Raw genomic sequence first — 15,760 nt, forward strand, 5'->3', positions numbered from 1 at the left:
AATACATAGAATGATTCTAATAATTTTTTCACAAAATTTCTTTACATGTGTAGGCTTCAACCTTTTCATAATCGATCCATTGACTTGTTGCTTCAGTTATTCCCAACATGTTCAAGCAAGCTCCCAGCAGCAGCAGGCATTTAGCTTTCTTTTGGTATTGTTTTTACTAGTTGGCGCCAACTTAATTGTTACCTTAGAAAAAAATGAGTAAACCTTCAGGAGTAAGACAACAAGAAAGACGGGATCATGATATGGAGAATTTTGGTGATGAACAAGTACAGCCTTCCTCTCCGTTGATGGAACACCAAACAAAGAAGCTGAAGAACCTTGATTCAATGGAAAGTACAGACTTTATGATGTTGCAGGAGAAAATATCCCAACATAATGAAGGTAATGGATTTGTCTTTGAAACGGAAGAACAAAAAACCATTTTTGAGAAGCTAATCACTGTTGAGGTGAGTTTTTTGTTTTTCATTTCTTAATTCAAGAACAACATTATGAATAGAGTGATCCTTTCATCATCACCAATGCACCATTGTATGAAAAAATAACCACCGGGCTTAGAGAACAATATAAAATGATGCAACACGAAGATGGGGGCTGTTCCTGGTGGTCCTTACAGTCCGCTGTAACGGAAATTAATGAGATGCTAAGTCAAGGCGAGAAGGATGCAGATGCAATTTTGTCTGCTCTCAAAGGCTTGAAACCTGCAAGAATACCCACACCATATGATTTATTTTTGCAATCCCAGAAATCTCTACCTCCCAACGCAAGTGTATTCACAACCATGAGAATGGTCAATCATTTGTTAACCTATCAATTTAGGTTTAAAAAAAACGTTCGTTTCGGAATGTAAGTATCATGTATACTTGTGCACTACTGTTTAATAACACCTTTTTGAAAGACAACTTGTGGAGCGTTCTCAGGTGTTATTTCCAGATGCTTTTGCTCAATTAGATAATGCAATTGGAGACTCTACATTGGTGTTTTTCAAATGTGAAGGACTAAAAGCAGAGACTTTGAAACATAAAGACAATTTCAGAATGTATGTGGAAATGAAAGGCATGCTTAGAGAATGGATGGATGCTCTTGTCATTCACGAAAAACATACAATAGAAAACGCTCAAATGATTAAGGTTTATGGGCTGCTTGTTTCCAAATTCCAATGTAAATTTCTTGAAGGAAGTATAAAGATTCATGATGATCACAATATCTCAGGGGAAAAACCTTTCAGATATGCAATTAAGGAATCAAATTATATTGATTTGGAAACAATCGATGGTGTTGCTGAGTTTACAACTTTTATAGAGATCATTTGTGAGCATGTATTTAAATGCAAACTACAAATAGCAAATGACATTCATGGAGAGAAGGGGATATTGTCAAGTAAACCAATCCTCTAAACAGAATGAATGTCAGATTTGGAAGAACTCGAGCCATCCTTTGTTGGGTGTTTTATGGAACTTTCTCTTTTTGTAATTGCATTAAAGTGTGAATGAAATTCGAGAAGTACTTGTCTATCAATCAGTGGATTTTGTTTACAAGTATCCATATCCCTATCCAGGTTTTGAAATGAAAGTTGACATTTATTCCATGGCTGTGGTTATTGTGAATTATTAAAATCAGAAAACCATTGAAATCAAACGCTGACGAACGCTCAGAGTTTTGCGAACAATATTGAACTGAAATGATAGTTTTTTGAATGAATATTATGTACGCCACTAGCTATTTGATCCAGATTGTGGTAATCTTGTTGCATTATTGAAATACATGTTGGGAACGACATCGTGGACAACCATCTTCAGCAGATGGAATCTCTCGGTTTTAGCCACAAGATTTCTAATCAAAAGATCTCCAGACAAAATGATGTGGCACTCAGTTGCAAGAAATTGAAAACTCTTATCACTCCTCTACAAATCCACATATGTTGTAGTTATGTATCAAATGGGATATTCAATCGTTGACATGTTGTTCCAGTATTCCAATATTTTTGGATTTGATGGAGTGTTGAGTGTGGTGGCGTCCAGCTATGTCGTGTTCAAATTCAGATCAGTGTGGTATCATGGAATGGCATTCTGGGTAGTGCCTTATTGACATGGATTTTGTGTCAAGTATGGTGGTGGGCAGTGTAACATATGGCTCATCATGTGTATTGTTCGAATATCTATTGGAATATGAGTCAAACAAAGCTCACTAAATCTCAAGAGTATCAATGTATGCAAAAATGTCACGAAATGCTGTTTTAGCATTTGCTTTGTTTGAAGTGAGATAGGCGTAAAGTTTGCAATTCTTTCCATACTTGCCATTTCGTGCATTTCGTATTAATTGGAACAAGTTTTGCTTCGAGTGATTCTTTGACTTGTGACAATTCTCAATGATGGCCTCTTCATTCTTTCGACTCTGCAATACTTGAAGCTGCAAGTCCGAATAAACACACATGGCTGTACTTGGATGCCATGGGTTAGGACTTCGAAGGCATCGAATTAGATTCAAGTCTTCATCATTCACACTATACTTCTTCTTGGCATTGGTTTTGGTAATATTTTCAGCGAGTGAAGAGCCAGAACATGCTGTACATACACAACCATCCAATAAATGATTGTAATAGAGTGGATATTTCGAAACTAGGATACTACCCATGGATGCAGAGAGAGACGTGCTCTGATACAATTGTTCATCCAATCTCATATATTCGCCACAAATAATGCAACAATTACCATAAAGTAATTGGAACACCTTTTTAAAATCGTTACTCCAATGAGGAAAATATTGTTCTTGAACTTGAATGGCGTTCGGACACAATGCTTGAATACATTGCTCTTTCCATAAGGTGGACTGAGTGGAATAGTAATAAAAGCATTTCGATACCTTATTTAACGAGAGTAATTTGGGAAAAGTCAAATAGCTCAATATTTCATTCCAAATTTCATCCGATAATCCAAACAAGTATGGCGATGAGAAACTTTCCATAGAATCCCTCAGACTCTGAACCCATTGCAGTGATTGAGATGTATCTAGACTAGAAGAAGATGCTGATTGTGAAGCTTGAGAGTCTTTGCTACCACTTTTTCGAGGTGATTTCTTTTTCACATAAGTCTTTTGAAGAGAATCAACCTTGACCTTTTTATGAGAGGAATTTTCATCATCTTCATCCTCCTCCTCCTCTGCATGTTCATCCTCCTCCTTCTGTTTACTTCTCTTCTTTCCGTTCACTTTCCGATACAATTGTTGCATCCGAGAAATTCGTTTATACAAGACATTGGAAAATTCACCCATCCATTCTTCATCAGGATTCTGATCATTCAATAGACTCGTTTCAAACATAATTTGATAGGGCCGTACCGTGTACGGTGAGTAACAATCCAAATGAACATATAATTTCTTTTGAGATAGGCTATGTAAAAACTCGGAATAGGAAAGCCTTTCTTCCTGCTCGAGTAAATATTGTTTGTTGGGATGATAGGGAAGGAATTTCTGTAGATCATGAACACCTCTCATACCCACACTAATGGTCTCTAGAGAATCATCTACAGGTTTTTTACAAAGCAAACATAAAGTACTTTCGGAACAAGTGTGAGAAGAGTTTTGAGTACTATTATTTTCATCATGAGAACAATTGATGGATTGAATGGATGGTTTATGGATTGAGTTATTCTTCTTGTTGTTTAATTGTTGTTTGGTCTTTCCGACCTGTTCCAACCACATGATGTGTTTTTTGATGTTTTGAGAATTTTTTTGGTGTGATTTTCAGTTCGATTCCACGCTCGAACCAACAGAACAGAACGGACATTTCAAGCTGATGGGGAGGTGTGAATGCTTTCGTTGGGAATACTTAATAATCAAATTCAGTGTAATCCTTTTCTTTGGGATAAAAACTCGTTCATCACAGAGGTTGACAGATTGATGATGAGCCGTGAAAGAATTTGGCGCCTGCCGTTATTACGGTTAGAACGAATGTTGTTGGCGCTCAATCATTGTTTTACGAAAAATAATCTCAAAAAAAATGTCGTTCGCAAAATCTTCTCTCACCTCGAAGGAGTTCTCGTTCATGAATACGACTGCTCCATCCAAAGATAGAAAGTTGCCCTTCCTTCCCGGTTTTACGTTTGATGATAAGTTTGTTAAGGAGAGACACCACAAATCACAATTACTTGCTTATAAGAATCACATTCCGGTGGTCCATGACTATGACGTACCTGTTGAGGTTGATGAATTGCAGACCGAGACAGAAAAACTTGCCGACATGTTGAGAAGTACGACTCAACTCTACAAATCAACCACTATTAACGAAACAAAGCAAAAAGAGAACTGGCTTTCTCTTGAGAAGAAGGTTCTCAGATTCTACGCCTATTTCAAAGAAGGAGTTCATGAAAGCCCTGTAGAACAAAGCAGAGTCAGAAAATGTGTCATTTTCTACTATCTAGAAGATGACACCATGCACATAAGTGAACCAAAACAAGACAATTCTGGTATTCCACAAGGTACTCTTGTAAAAAGACATCGAATTCCAAGAGATAGAATGCAAGGAAGTTCCAATGTGTATTACACCATTGACGATCTCAACATTGGAAGGGAAATTACAGTGTATGGAAAGACCTTTAGAATTGTTGATTGTGATGCTTTCACCAGGGAGTTTTTCAACGGAATTGGTGTTGAGGTTCCCGAACCAGAATCCTATCCAGGAGATCAGTACACTGAAAAACGAGAGAACATTCAAAAGAGTATGAACCCATACAAGACTTTGTCTCCCATGGATCAAGACCTTAAGAAGTATATGGAATACTCCTTTAAGGGTAAGAGAACGAACCCATCCAAGCAAGAAAAGGTTGCCGTTCAAAAGTTCCTTGCTTTTGACAGACAAGTTCTTCGCTTCTTCTGTGCTTGGGATGACACTGAGAAGTTGTATGGTGACAAGAGATTCTTTGTATTGGAATACTACTTGTCAGATGACACTATGAAAATTTCAGAAGTGTTTTCTGCAAATTCTGGTTATGACCCATTCCCAGTCTTTTTGAAGAGACAAAAAGTACCAAGAATCAAGAATTCTGCAAATGAACCAACTACGTACTATGATGAAACAGACCTAGGTATTGGAAAGAGAGTTGTAGTGTTCTCCAAGAACTTCCTCTTGTACGACTGTGACCCATTCACGAGAGAATTTTATGCAAAGAAGTATGGTATTACAGATATGACACCCATTGAAGTCAAGGACTCTCCAAAAACTGAAATACAATATGAAGAGCCCCCCTACAATGGATTTGGTGATGAAGAAGATTCATTGGGCTCTTGGAAATATCTTGTCATTAAGCCTCCAAAGAAGGACGTCAAGAAGTACATTGAAAATGACCACAAACTATTTAGATATTCAGCTGTGATGGTGACAGATAAACCGGAGGACAAGGGACGAAAATTCATCTTGTCCTACTACCTCTCTGACGATACCATCTCTGTGTTTGAACCTGTACAAAGAAACAGCGGTGTCATTGGTGGAAAGTTTTTGCAACGATCTCGTGTCAAGAATGAAAGAGGTGAATACTACAAGGCCAACGAAACATTTATTGGTGCCACGTTGAACATTAACAACTACATGTTTTATTTGGAAGAGACCGATGAGTATACAGTGAACTACATGGAACAACATGCAGAGCAATTCCCTAAGGCCAATATCGAAATGATTTTGAACAGAATTAGAAAACATGTTCAAGATTCATCCTTAGAATATAAATTGAGAGACGCAATGGGAAGTGCTCAACGTGGATCACGAATTGAAATGGACGAGTTGCGTCAACTCTTGCAAAGTATGGGTCTGGATTTGGTAGAACATGAACTGATCACAGTTTTGAGACATTTCAAAGCTAATCAAGATGGAACTATTGATTTGAGTGAATTCATTACTGCAATTACCTCTGGACCCGTCAGCACAAAGAAGGAACACACTGTACAACCTCAAAAGCAAAAGGATACTGTCTCGTTTAATAACGCTTACAAGGTTTTCAACGAAAAGATTTCCACAAGAAGATTGCTCGTTCAGGACACTTTCAAGGTCATGTCTGACAAGAGCGTAGACGGTTTAATCGGAGAGTCAGAGTTTAAGAAAGCTGTTCAAGATCATCTCAAGCTCAACTTGACCAATGATCAAGTGTCTTCGTTGGTAGATCATTTCTTCCCTGAGACCAAGAAACGATTAACCCTTATTGAGTTTATGAAAATTATTGAAGGAACATCCACCTATTTGTATTTAAAGAACAATAAGTAAATATATGTAAACTGTTATTTGTTGAATCAAACCACCAAGAAATTCTTGAAGGTACCAAATAAGAAAAATCAAAGAACGGCCAATATTTTAATTTCACAATAATGAAACGTTCGTACTCCTGGATCCAATGCTGCAACTTGTCCTGAATGCTGAGGGGTTTGGTTATCACTTGTGGAATACGTAAATAATATTCGTTCATCTTGTTCTTAACAACAGTGGAATCGTTTTGAAGCTCCACAGGCAAAGATTCGGGTTTCTTGATTTTCCTAATGAATGAATATTGTCAATTCAAGAGCTTGAAATTTTTGGGCTCTCTGTTGATTCATCTTGGCCTTCTTTAGCTGAGGTGGCTTTTTAGAGTTATCAAAAACCACATTCGCTGTTATAGAGTGGTGAACACTGAGTGGAACATCAAACACAGGCTTGGATTCAATAGGGATGCACTGATGGATGGTTCAACTTTTCTCAATTCACGGTCAATGATCCCCTTATTGTTGTACTGATGAAAATCATGGAATCTCTGGCACATGCTCAAAGTTTATCCGATACTTGTTGTGAATACTCATCCAGAATGGAATGATGCTGTGTGCAAGAGATGTATCTGTAGGAGGATGAAAAGGATCATCCTCTCTGCTTCTCTTCATTGGTAGAGATTAAGGTTGTTGTTGTTACGTTTTTTTTTGATGAAAATTGCCCACTTCATTCGTAAATAAATACAAGAGTTGAAACTCTATCAGTATTGAATGGCTCATTGAATTGAAACTCTATCGATTTGAATAGCTTGATTCATGCTTTTCAACCGAACTGTTCTGGAAAAGCGAACACCTTTACCTTTTCCACCCCCAAAAGACAACCTATGAATAAGTAAAAGGTTCGCCAGGAACAGATTGTTGATGATAATCATATGGACTTGTTGAGTTTGTAGTAAATTGTTGCTTTAGTTCTTTTAGTGCTGAGTAATTTAAAATCGTTTTTTAAAACAAAACCTCCAAAACAAACAAGGTTATAAAGCCGCGTTCTCAGGACTGTGTTTTAGTGATGCTTTATGAAGAATTTGCTGTAATTGTTCTTTTGGCTTCAACGGTCAATATATTTACGTCAGTAGTCATAATGTGTATTTACAATTAGAGTTTGGAGGTTCTTCCTTGACTTGGCTCAAAAAGTGGGGCCAATTCAGTGACCACTCTCTCTGCAGCATCAATTGCTCCTTCCATGTAACCAATCCATCTTGATGCACTTTCAGTTCCTGCAATAAACAATTTACGATTATACAAAGGCTCTCTGAAAGCAAGCTTAGTCTTGGTCAAGGTTCCTGGTACAGTGACAGCTCCATAACTACCTCTAGCATATGGATCCAAACCCCAATCTTTATCAATATAATCAACAAATTGGCTCTTCCACTCTTCAATAGTGCCTCCCAAAGTTTCACTGTATTGCTTGAGGAGTAAATCAATTTTCTTCTCTCTTGAGAAGGTACTATATTCACATGCCTTCTCTGCATAAACAAATCCGCAAATTCCACAAATCATGTCATCCTTGTATCCAATATCATATGTCAGAGTAATGTAATCCTCAGGTTGAAGGGAAAGAATAAATCCATTGCTGTCATACTTCTTTCTCCAAAATGGTTCTTTGAATAGCATGAAACATTTAATAGCATATCCCTGTGTCATGTAGGATATGGAATCAAATTTTTGAAAAAGTAAAGCTGTTAGTAAAAACACATTTCAAAATAGTGAAACAAACCATTGGAGTTCTTTGACAAAAGTTATGTCTTGCACTTGGAAGAGGAGGATCGTATTCAATACCAAGATGAGTCCATGGCAAGTTGGTAGTGACAACATATTTGGCCTGGAAGACAGCACCATTTTTACAAGTGACACTCATGCTTGATCCTTCATCTTTAATCTTTACCACTGGGTGTTTGAGAAGAACATTAAGCTTAAACTGTTCAGCAACACCTGTGACAATTCCTTGAGATCCACGATAAATCTTGCAATCTTGAGCAGCATCTCTCACATTCATTAGATTTTCAAATTTACCGCCAGCAACAGCAATGTACCATAGCATGAAAAGTGTCGACATTTCATAAGGTTGACATGCAAAAACTGAACGTGTGTTCAATGCAAGACAAAACATGATTGGAATCAGCATTCGAAAATGACATTTCTCAAAACGTTGAACCTACCTGTTACCACAAAAGTTTTGAAGAAATCTTTTGCAATTTCCGTCTTGAACATGTTATCCATAAATGTTTGAACGGTTTGAGAATCGTATTCTTCTGCCTTTTCACACTCGTGTGGAGCATCCACTGGTACAGTATGGGCCATTCTCTCAATATTTTGAATGCAATGATCAAAATCCATCAATACCTCATCAGTGACGTTCTTTGGATCCGATGGAATAGAACCAGTATATTTCAAAATATGCTTCTTTCCACCAATGCTTGGAAAAACGAGAGAACTCTTTCTCTTTTCTTGTTCAAAATATTGAGGATAGGTCGATAATCCCAATTCTTTGACAAGATTGAGTACCTTTGGTTGTGGTGGACCAATCCATTGACCTGGCATCATGAAAAATGTTTTTTTTATCATGTCCAACAATTGCATTTGATGATTCATTGGAATATATGATGATTTTCATCAAACATGATCAAAAATTCATATAAATCTATTCATTCCAAGTAAAACACCCACCTCCGATATCAATCGTAGCCTTTCCATTCAACAGTGTCTTGGAACACAATCTACCACCGATATAATCATTCGCTTCCAAGATCAACACGTTATTGGTTAAGCCTCGTTGTTTGAGTAATTTTCCAACATTGACTCCACTCATTCCGGCACCAATAATAATCACATCATACAATTGCTTCTTGGCAGCACATGAAGAGCCATCAATGAAATGGCTGGATGAAGAGGTTTGCATTTTTTTTAATGTTTTGTAATTTCATAAAATTTGTCTTTTTATGGAGATTGGTGGGCTGCGGTTACAAGCCATGTCAACGACTGCAACTTTTAAGGATCCAACACGTTCTGGTGTCCTGATGCATACCTTCAAAAACCTTTTCCTCATTCCCAAGAAATTACTTTTGAACAAGAATTATGAATTTTTCAAATTTTGGGAGGAAACACTAGTGACGGTATCGTTTTATGTAAGGTGTTCTGTTACTGTTGTTGGAATAATTTCCTCCAGGTTTATCCAATTCTCTGACTGGCATTCACAAAACCCATCAACGCATCGAAGGCCTGTCACTTGTCACTCTGAACGTTATCATAAAAAAAAGTCAAACGCACCGAAAAAAATCCTCTCGCCGCACACCACACTCGAGTCAACTCGTGCGGTCCTCTCTTCCCATCACACTAATTCATTGTGTTATCCATATTCTCTTCTTCTCTACACCAAGTTTTCCACTTTGAAAACATTTTCAACTAAATACAACAACAACAACAACAACCAAATACTACAATAACAACAACAACAACAAACTTCTAGAAAATGTCATCCTCTGACCAATCCAATTTACAAGAATTGATTGCCAATGCCCGGCTAGAGGCTCAGCAATTAAAAGAAAAAATTACGACACAGAAAAAGTTAATTAATGATGTAAACAGTAAGTATCAACTGCGCGCAATTTAGAAAACAACAGAATACATATTCATGATTGAATATAACATTGAATACCCCCATAACAAATTTCAATTTTTTACAATGATGATTGGTTTTGTGTCATTTTCTTCATCATGACAACTCGTTTCCAACAACATCATGTGGAATGTTCAATTTGCAAAATCATCATTCACAGTGAAAGATTTGGATATTGCTGAAGTCAATCCTCCAAAATTGAAAGAACGAAGAGTATTTAAAGGACACTCGTCAAAAATTGCTGCTTTGGCTTGGTCGAAAGATTCGAAACAAATTCTTACGGCTGGACAAGATCGAATGCTCATTGTAAGTGAAATGATTTGTGTGTGTGCGTGCGTGTGTGTATTCCAATACTACAATAACTATCATCAATTCCAAAATGATACACTCAATCTCACTTTTGACTCTTTATCCATGTGTCTATATGGATCACAAATTTCACACACAAATGTGAATTCTATTGATGATGCGCATGGAAACAGTTGTGGGATGCCATGACTACTTATAAATTGAGTGCAATTCCATTAACAAGTCGTGGCATTATGTGCTGTGATTACAGTCCGAGTGGAAATTATGTTTGTGTGGGTGGTTTGGACAATACTTGTTCGATTTGTAAGTATTGAAAGATCTGGAAAAGAATGTCATGTTTTACTCATTTTTCACATGGAATATTCAATAACAATACTAATTGTTGAAATGTTTCAAATATTTCAAATATCAACAACGTACATCCTCTGATTCTATAATAATCACCACTTGTTCTGTCTCCATATCATGGAAACGAATGGTGTGTCAAACGCATTTATATATATACATCTATACATTAATACTCACATATATACATTAATACACACATATATATACACACATATGTATTACAATGTGAAAAATTGATTGAATGGAATTTCCAAACAGTTTCACTTGCTGTGGTGGCTCAACAATTACAAAATTCATCAAATGAGTACAAACCATACAGACAACTCGTAGGACATACTGGATATTTGAGTGATTGTTTATTTACTAGTGATCGTCACATGTTGACAAGCTCGGGAGATCAGAGTTGCATTTTCTGGGATATTGAAATGACTCATGCTGTCACACACTTCCAAGAACACACCGGAGATTGTATGTCAATTTCTGTTTCACCAACAAGTGACAGTAACGTTTTTGTGAGCGGTTCTTGTGATGGAACAGCAAAATTATGGGATATTCGAATGAATAAGTGTGTAGCCACATTCACAGGTCACGAAGGTGATATTAACTCGGTTCAATTCTTCCCAAATGGACATGCATTTGCCACTGGGTCTGATGATTGTACTTGTAGATTATTTGACATTCGTGCTGGACGAGAAGTCATGACCTATTCGGATGATAATGTCAGAGAAGGTGTGACTTGTATTAGTTTTAGCAAATCAGGAAGAATCTTATTTGCATCGTATGAAGACAAGAAAGTCATTGCTTGGGATACCTTGAAAGGAACTATTTTACAGAGTCTTGATGGTCTTCCAAATGGACACGATAATCGTGTGAGTTGTTTGGCAGTGTCACCTGATGGTCATGGCCTAGCCACAGGTTCATGGGATACCACCATGAAGATTTTTGCTTAACGACAAGTTCTTGTTGTTGACACTTTTCTGACGACAAGTGTTGTTCCATCATCATCGTCCTTCCCAATTATGAGTCATGTCATCATCATCACACTATCAATTCATCAACAAACATTTAATGTTTTACTATTACTACTTTTACCAACTTCTTCATCATCTCAATAAATCACATCCTCCTGTTGTTCAAGATTTTTCCGAGCTTTCCTGTTTAAATGTGTCACATATCCAAACGCTAACAATCTCTTTGCTTGGTCCACTAGGAGAATTCTCGATAATTGAGGGCAATCAGAAAATGTTTTTAGTGGGAGTGCTATGAGCTTGTTGAAATTGGAACGAAAGGTCCTGATTCTGACTTGGGCGATCTGTGCTGCTCGAATACCTTCTGGAAATTTTGAAATGATTTTCTTGTTTGAATTGCTTAATAGATGATCATTCATGTCGTCGTCCAGTAGTGAAATAATATCATCCAACTTGCAGGAACAATGATTGATTGCAAAATGCAAGTCACATCCAAAACCAGCACGTACTTGTTGGTTCGGTGTGTACAATACGCGAATGATAGCCTCAAAACTATCAAAATCTTCAAGCTCGGTTCGACTGTTGCATAGAAATCTCCAAAATTTCATGACGCTGTGACATGTATTTCTCAAGCACAAGGAACAAAAATCTCCAGCACTTGCATGTTCCACTAAAATCAACAACACATAGCAATTTTGTGTAACTCTTTTAGATGAACAATGATCGTACTCCATGTTACTTACCTTGATGGTATGCTATTTCAATACTTTTCACTTCATGACTACTGACATGAGTCAATAAAACATCTGCCTTTTTCACCATTCCACTTTCAACTTTGCCTTTGATAAGGCGAAGAAACAATTGACTCGTTGAAAATGGTCATAGTTGAACGAAACATACCTGTGACAACAGGACCAACTCCACCTTAAAAATTCTCACTTATTGACAACCAAACGTGTTATTGACCTTCTGCTTACCTATTCTGTGACAGTTATACACACTAAATCGAAAAGGTTGTTTTTCAAGAATGGATTCAACTTCTCTCTTCACTGCCATCTCTTTAATGGCTTCCAACAAAGAAGGTCCTTCATAAAACGAATACGGTTCATGTCTGGCCGTGACATTGTATCCTTTTGTTCCCGACGTTGGAATAAAGAAAATGTTTGATTGTTTCCAATTCATTTGTTTTAAATAGTGTTGAATCGTAGCAGTCACTTGATGATAACTCTCACACAAACTTGAAATGTCACATGTAGACACACGATTACATTGGTCAGTAGTTGATTTCTCCTCACAATCACACTTATTTAAACAAACAATGATATTTTCCATTCCACACGCTTGGGCAATTTGTAATTGATGTTTCATAGTACTCTCTTCAGAATTAAAATCCTGTTCAAAACTCGACCCAGTATTACTCACATCAACCACCAACACTCCAATATCAGCCAAAAAACAAGCCGACACAAAACAATTAATTTTCTTCTTTTTGGAAGACACATATAGGAAAGTCAAGCCTTCATTCACTTCCCATTCGTTCATATTGATATGATTAGCCGTCGTGGGCGTACAGTTATCATTGATCATACGAATCTCTGGGCTATAATAGGAATGGATGGCAATTCTCAACGATTGTTCTTCTCGACAATGAAGGCTCTTTTTCCCGTAACATCCAAAAACTGCCTCCTCCCGATCTTCATTAAATAATTCTTTAATTCTTTTACAATGTCTTGAAATTGTATTCGGTTTATGATCGAGTAGAATGTAGCCACATAATGAACTCTTTCCAACCCGAGCACTGCCCATGAATAATACTGTTCGTTGTGGCTGGAGAGGAGGTTGTGATTTCAAAGACATTTTTTTTTTGAATAAAGGGTCGTGAAATTATTACAGAGCTCCGAGTTCAACGAATGTGAATCATTTTGATTTGTTGTATTATTATCATTAATAACACTGTGATAAAAGGTGACTTGAGTTGTGAAATACGATCTTGTTGCAGTGCTTCATAAAGTTATTTCTTTTTTTCTGAAGCAATGACCCAACCCATTCGAGGTTTCAATCCCTTCCAAGTTTCATCATAATCATATCCTAAAAAGCCTGCCATATATTTCAAAGAATGGACATTGGCTATTGGACTATTTTCAACGGCAACATCTACAGAGGATAACCCAGAAGGAAATTCGCTGGCATTGGTTCCCCATGCATGAATATCGACTTGATCTAAGAAGTGTTCGGAGAGGTTCTGCAAATCGGCCGAAATTTCATTCTGTGAATTGTATGGGAAAAAGTACGAGATCCATCCAGTGACTTTGGTGGAGCCACTTTTTACTTTGCTTAGTGCAATGGAATTCCAAAACTTTTTTAAAGAGTTTGGAAGAGGGTTGTCATTCGTAGAGTTGAATTTGTATGTCTCAATGAATTGATCTAAAATGGGAATCAATGCTTTGATCCAAAATTGCATTCCATATTGTTCCAATTGCAAAGTTCGTTCCTTAATACTTTCCCAATCTTGCAAGGTGCCCAGTAAGGTCACACTAGGCAGTCCACACTTGAACATGTTACGGTAGGAAAAGTAATTTTTTAGTGCACTCATCATGACAATTTCAGAGCATGTTTTTTCAATGTATGTCGATGTTGTGAAATTGCATTGTAACCATTGGAGGGTATCTCCAATCAAATGTGCGTTCACTTTTGAAACAATTTCATTCACAACTCCTTTCCAATCCACTTGTTTAAAAACATTGCAACTAGAGTGATCATTCTTATTTTGTATATAGGGTTCCAAGTAGACAGTAATTGGAATTTTTCCTAACTCTTGAGAACTCGTAGCTGTTCCAAGAGAATGCTTCATGGTTTCTTTCAACTCGCATTCAGAATTATCAGAAATGAATTGAGATCGTAATTGTTTCGAATGAATTTCAACATGTTTGGCAAAACCCTGAGCAATGAGAAGCCAAATATCGTCAGGAGAGAGAATTAACGGATAATGCTGACTATACGCTTCGGAACAACACATGATCAATGGATGAGGAGTAAAGTTCACTTCTTTCAAGAGAGGACCATTGGCTTGTGCCGAATATACCTGAAATTTGTTCGAGATAAAATTATGACCATGATGATGGTCCTCATTAAAATACAAGAAAATATCGGATTCGTGTTGGAAATGCTTGGTTGGACCCTTCTCAATTTCAGGCAGGATCACATGTGTGTTGCTGCTGCTAACGATCACAGAATTTTCATGAACGTTCGAGAACATTTTTTTTGGAGGTCACTGGTGATTAAGGAAGTTTAAAAAAATCTACAAAAAAATTTAAATATTATTTATTGGCCCTTCGGTGCCTCAGTACGTTACATTAGACGTTCGTTTAGTAAGGATACAACTTCAGAATGTCAAATGTTTTTGTAAGGATATTTCAAATATTAACAGGTTTCTTGCTTGTTTTGAGCAACTGCTATAAATGGAGCGGGTTAAGTCCATCGATGAACAGATGGCGAAAATAATGCAAGGATTGTTCTATTAATGTTTTTTGAAATATCAATGGTTAGTAATATTGGGTTATCAATAATCATATTAATAGGTCACGAATTAGTAAATAGTGCTGATTAGTCAATAAACAAATATATAAGATTACCAGTTTGTTCTTCATAGGATTCATGTCATAATAGTCGTGGTACAGCAGGGTGGAGAGCAATCCTGGATCCAATAAAGGGTGAGATGTTTTTTTCTTAATCCTCTAACCACTACATGTTTCTTGTCGAGTTGATGTTTGGTCAAGTGGATCGTAAGTGCTTGTCCAATTTCATCGTCGTCATGAACAACGTGGTGGTGAACTTTGTTCATCTTTTGGTTAGTTTTTCTTCTTGGCTTGGCTTTGACGGTTGTACGTGGTTTCTTGGGTTGTATTCTCATGCTTGTTTTCTCAGGTGTTAGTGGCGTTGGTCGTTCGGTATTAATTTCTGGTGGCTTTTTCTCTGGTTTTTCAACATTTGAATTATTGACGGTTTCAATTGGTGGATGGTGTGTGTTTAAAGTAATGTGATGAGGGTGCTGTGTACTTTCCTCGTGGTTTTGTATGTATTCATCGAGTATGTTATTTAATTGTTGGAGGGTAAAGATAATGTAATGCGTTTGTTGTTCAATCTTTGCTAACCGTTTTTCCAAGCTGTGGAGCATGTCAGAGTCTTTTCTATTGATCATCTTGCGGTATTTTTTAAGGGCTCGAATCTACAAAAA

General features: G+C 37.0%; 8 protein-coding genes across 8 annotated transcripts; 3 read left to right on the forward strand and 5 right to left on the reverse strand.

Annotated features, from left to right (window-relative positions):
• Positions 1 to 203: 203 nt before the first annotated feature.
• C9374_011184 (uncharacterized protein) lies at positions 204 to 1,403 on the forward strand (the record flags this gene model as incomplete). The annotated part of the gene is made up of 3 exons (XM_044686811.1): positions 204 to 455; positions 506 to 852; positions 905 to 1,403. 3 exons carry the CDS (start codon positions 204 to 206, stop codon positions 1,401 to 1,403), a joined length of 1,098 nt encoding a protein of 365 aa, XP_044543279.1.
• A 790-nt stretch (positions 1,404 to 2,193) lies between these two features.
• Positions 2,194 to 3,705, reverse strand: C9374_011185 (uncharacterized protein; the record flags this gene model as incomplete). The annotated part of the gene is made up of 1 exon (XM_044686812.1): positions 2,194 to 3,705. The coding sequence occupies one exon, from the start codon at positions 3,703 to 3,705 to the stop codon at positions 2,194 to 2,196; it is 1,512 nt and encodes a 503-aa protein (XP_044543280.1).
• Positions 3,706 to 4,003: 298 nt separating this feature from the next.
• C9374_011186 (uncharacterized protein) lies at positions 4,004 to 6,256 on the forward strand (the record flags this gene model as incomplete). Its single annotated transcript, XM_044686813.1, has 1 exon — positions 4,004 to 6,256. The coding sequence occupies one exon, from the start codon at positions 4,004 to 4,006 to the stop codon at positions 6,254 to 6,256; it is 2,253 nt and encodes a 750-aa protein (XP_044543281.1).
• Positions 6,257 to 7,380: 1,124 nt separating this feature from the next.
• On the reverse strand, positions 7,381 to 9,184 carry C9374_011187 (uncharacterized protein; the record flags this gene model as incomplete). The annotated part of the gene is made up of 4 exons (XM_044686814.1): positions 7,381 to 7,920; positions 8,003 to 8,364; positions 8,445 to 8,819; positions 8,953 to 9,184. 4 exons carry the CDS (start codon positions 9,182 to 9,184, stop codon positions 7,381 to 7,383), a joined length of 1,509 nt encoding a protein of 502 aa, XP_044543282.1.
• Positions 9,185 to 9,754: 570 nt separating this feature from the next.
• Positions 9,755 to 11,508, forward strand: C9374_011188 (uncharacterized protein; the record flags this gene model as incomplete). Its single annotated transcript, XM_044686815.1, has 4 exons — positions 9,755 to 9,869; positions 10,062 to 10,207; positions 10,384 to 10,513; positions 10,817 to 11,508. The coding sequence occupies 4 exons, from the start codon at positions 9,755 to 9,757 to the stop codon at positions 11,506 to 11,508; spliced, it is 1,083 nt and encodes a 360-aa protein (XP_044543283.1).
• Positions 11,509 to 11,666: 158 nt separating this feature from the next.
• On the reverse strand, positions 11,667 to 13,383 carry C9374_011189 (uncharacterized protein; the record flags this gene model as incomplete). Its single annotated transcript, XM_044686817.1, has 4 exons — positions 11,667 to 12,196; positions 12,270 to 12,365; positions 12,427 to 12,450; positions 12,504 to 13,383. The coding sequence occupies 4 exons, from the start codon at positions 13,381 to 13,383 to the stop codon at positions 11,667 to 11,669; spliced, it is 1,530 nt and encodes a 509-aa protein (XP_044543284.1).
• Positions 13,384 to 13,537: 154 nt separating this feature from the next.
• Positions 13,538 to 14,782, reverse strand: C9374_011190 (uncharacterized protein; the record flags this gene model as incomplete). Its single annotated transcript, XM_044686818.1, has 1 exon — positions 13,538 to 14,782. The coding sequence occupies one exon, from the start codon at positions 14,780 to 14,782 to the stop codon at positions 13,538 to 13,540; it is 1,245 nt and encodes a 414-aa protein (XP_044543285.1).
• A 396-nt stretch (positions 14,783 to 15,178) lies between these two features.
• Positions 15,179 to 15,724, reverse strand: C9374_011191 (uncharacterized protein; the record flags this gene model as incomplete). The annotated part of the gene is made up of 1 exon (XM_044686819.1): positions 15,179 to 15,724. The coding sequence occupies one exon, from the start codon at positions 15,722 to 15,724 to the stop codon at positions 15,179 to 15,181; it is 546 nt and encodes a 181-aa protein (XP_044543286.1).
• Between the last annotated feature and the right edge of the window lie 36 nt (positions 15,725 to 15,760).

Source organism: Naegleria lovaniensis (assembly GCF_003324165.1).
Source record: "Naegleria lovaniensis strain ATCC 30569 chromosome Unknown tig048, whole genome shotgun sequence".
Taxonomy (NCBI): Eukaryota; Heterolobosea; class Eutetramitea; order Acrasida; family Naegleriidae; genus Naegleria; species Naegleria lovaniensis.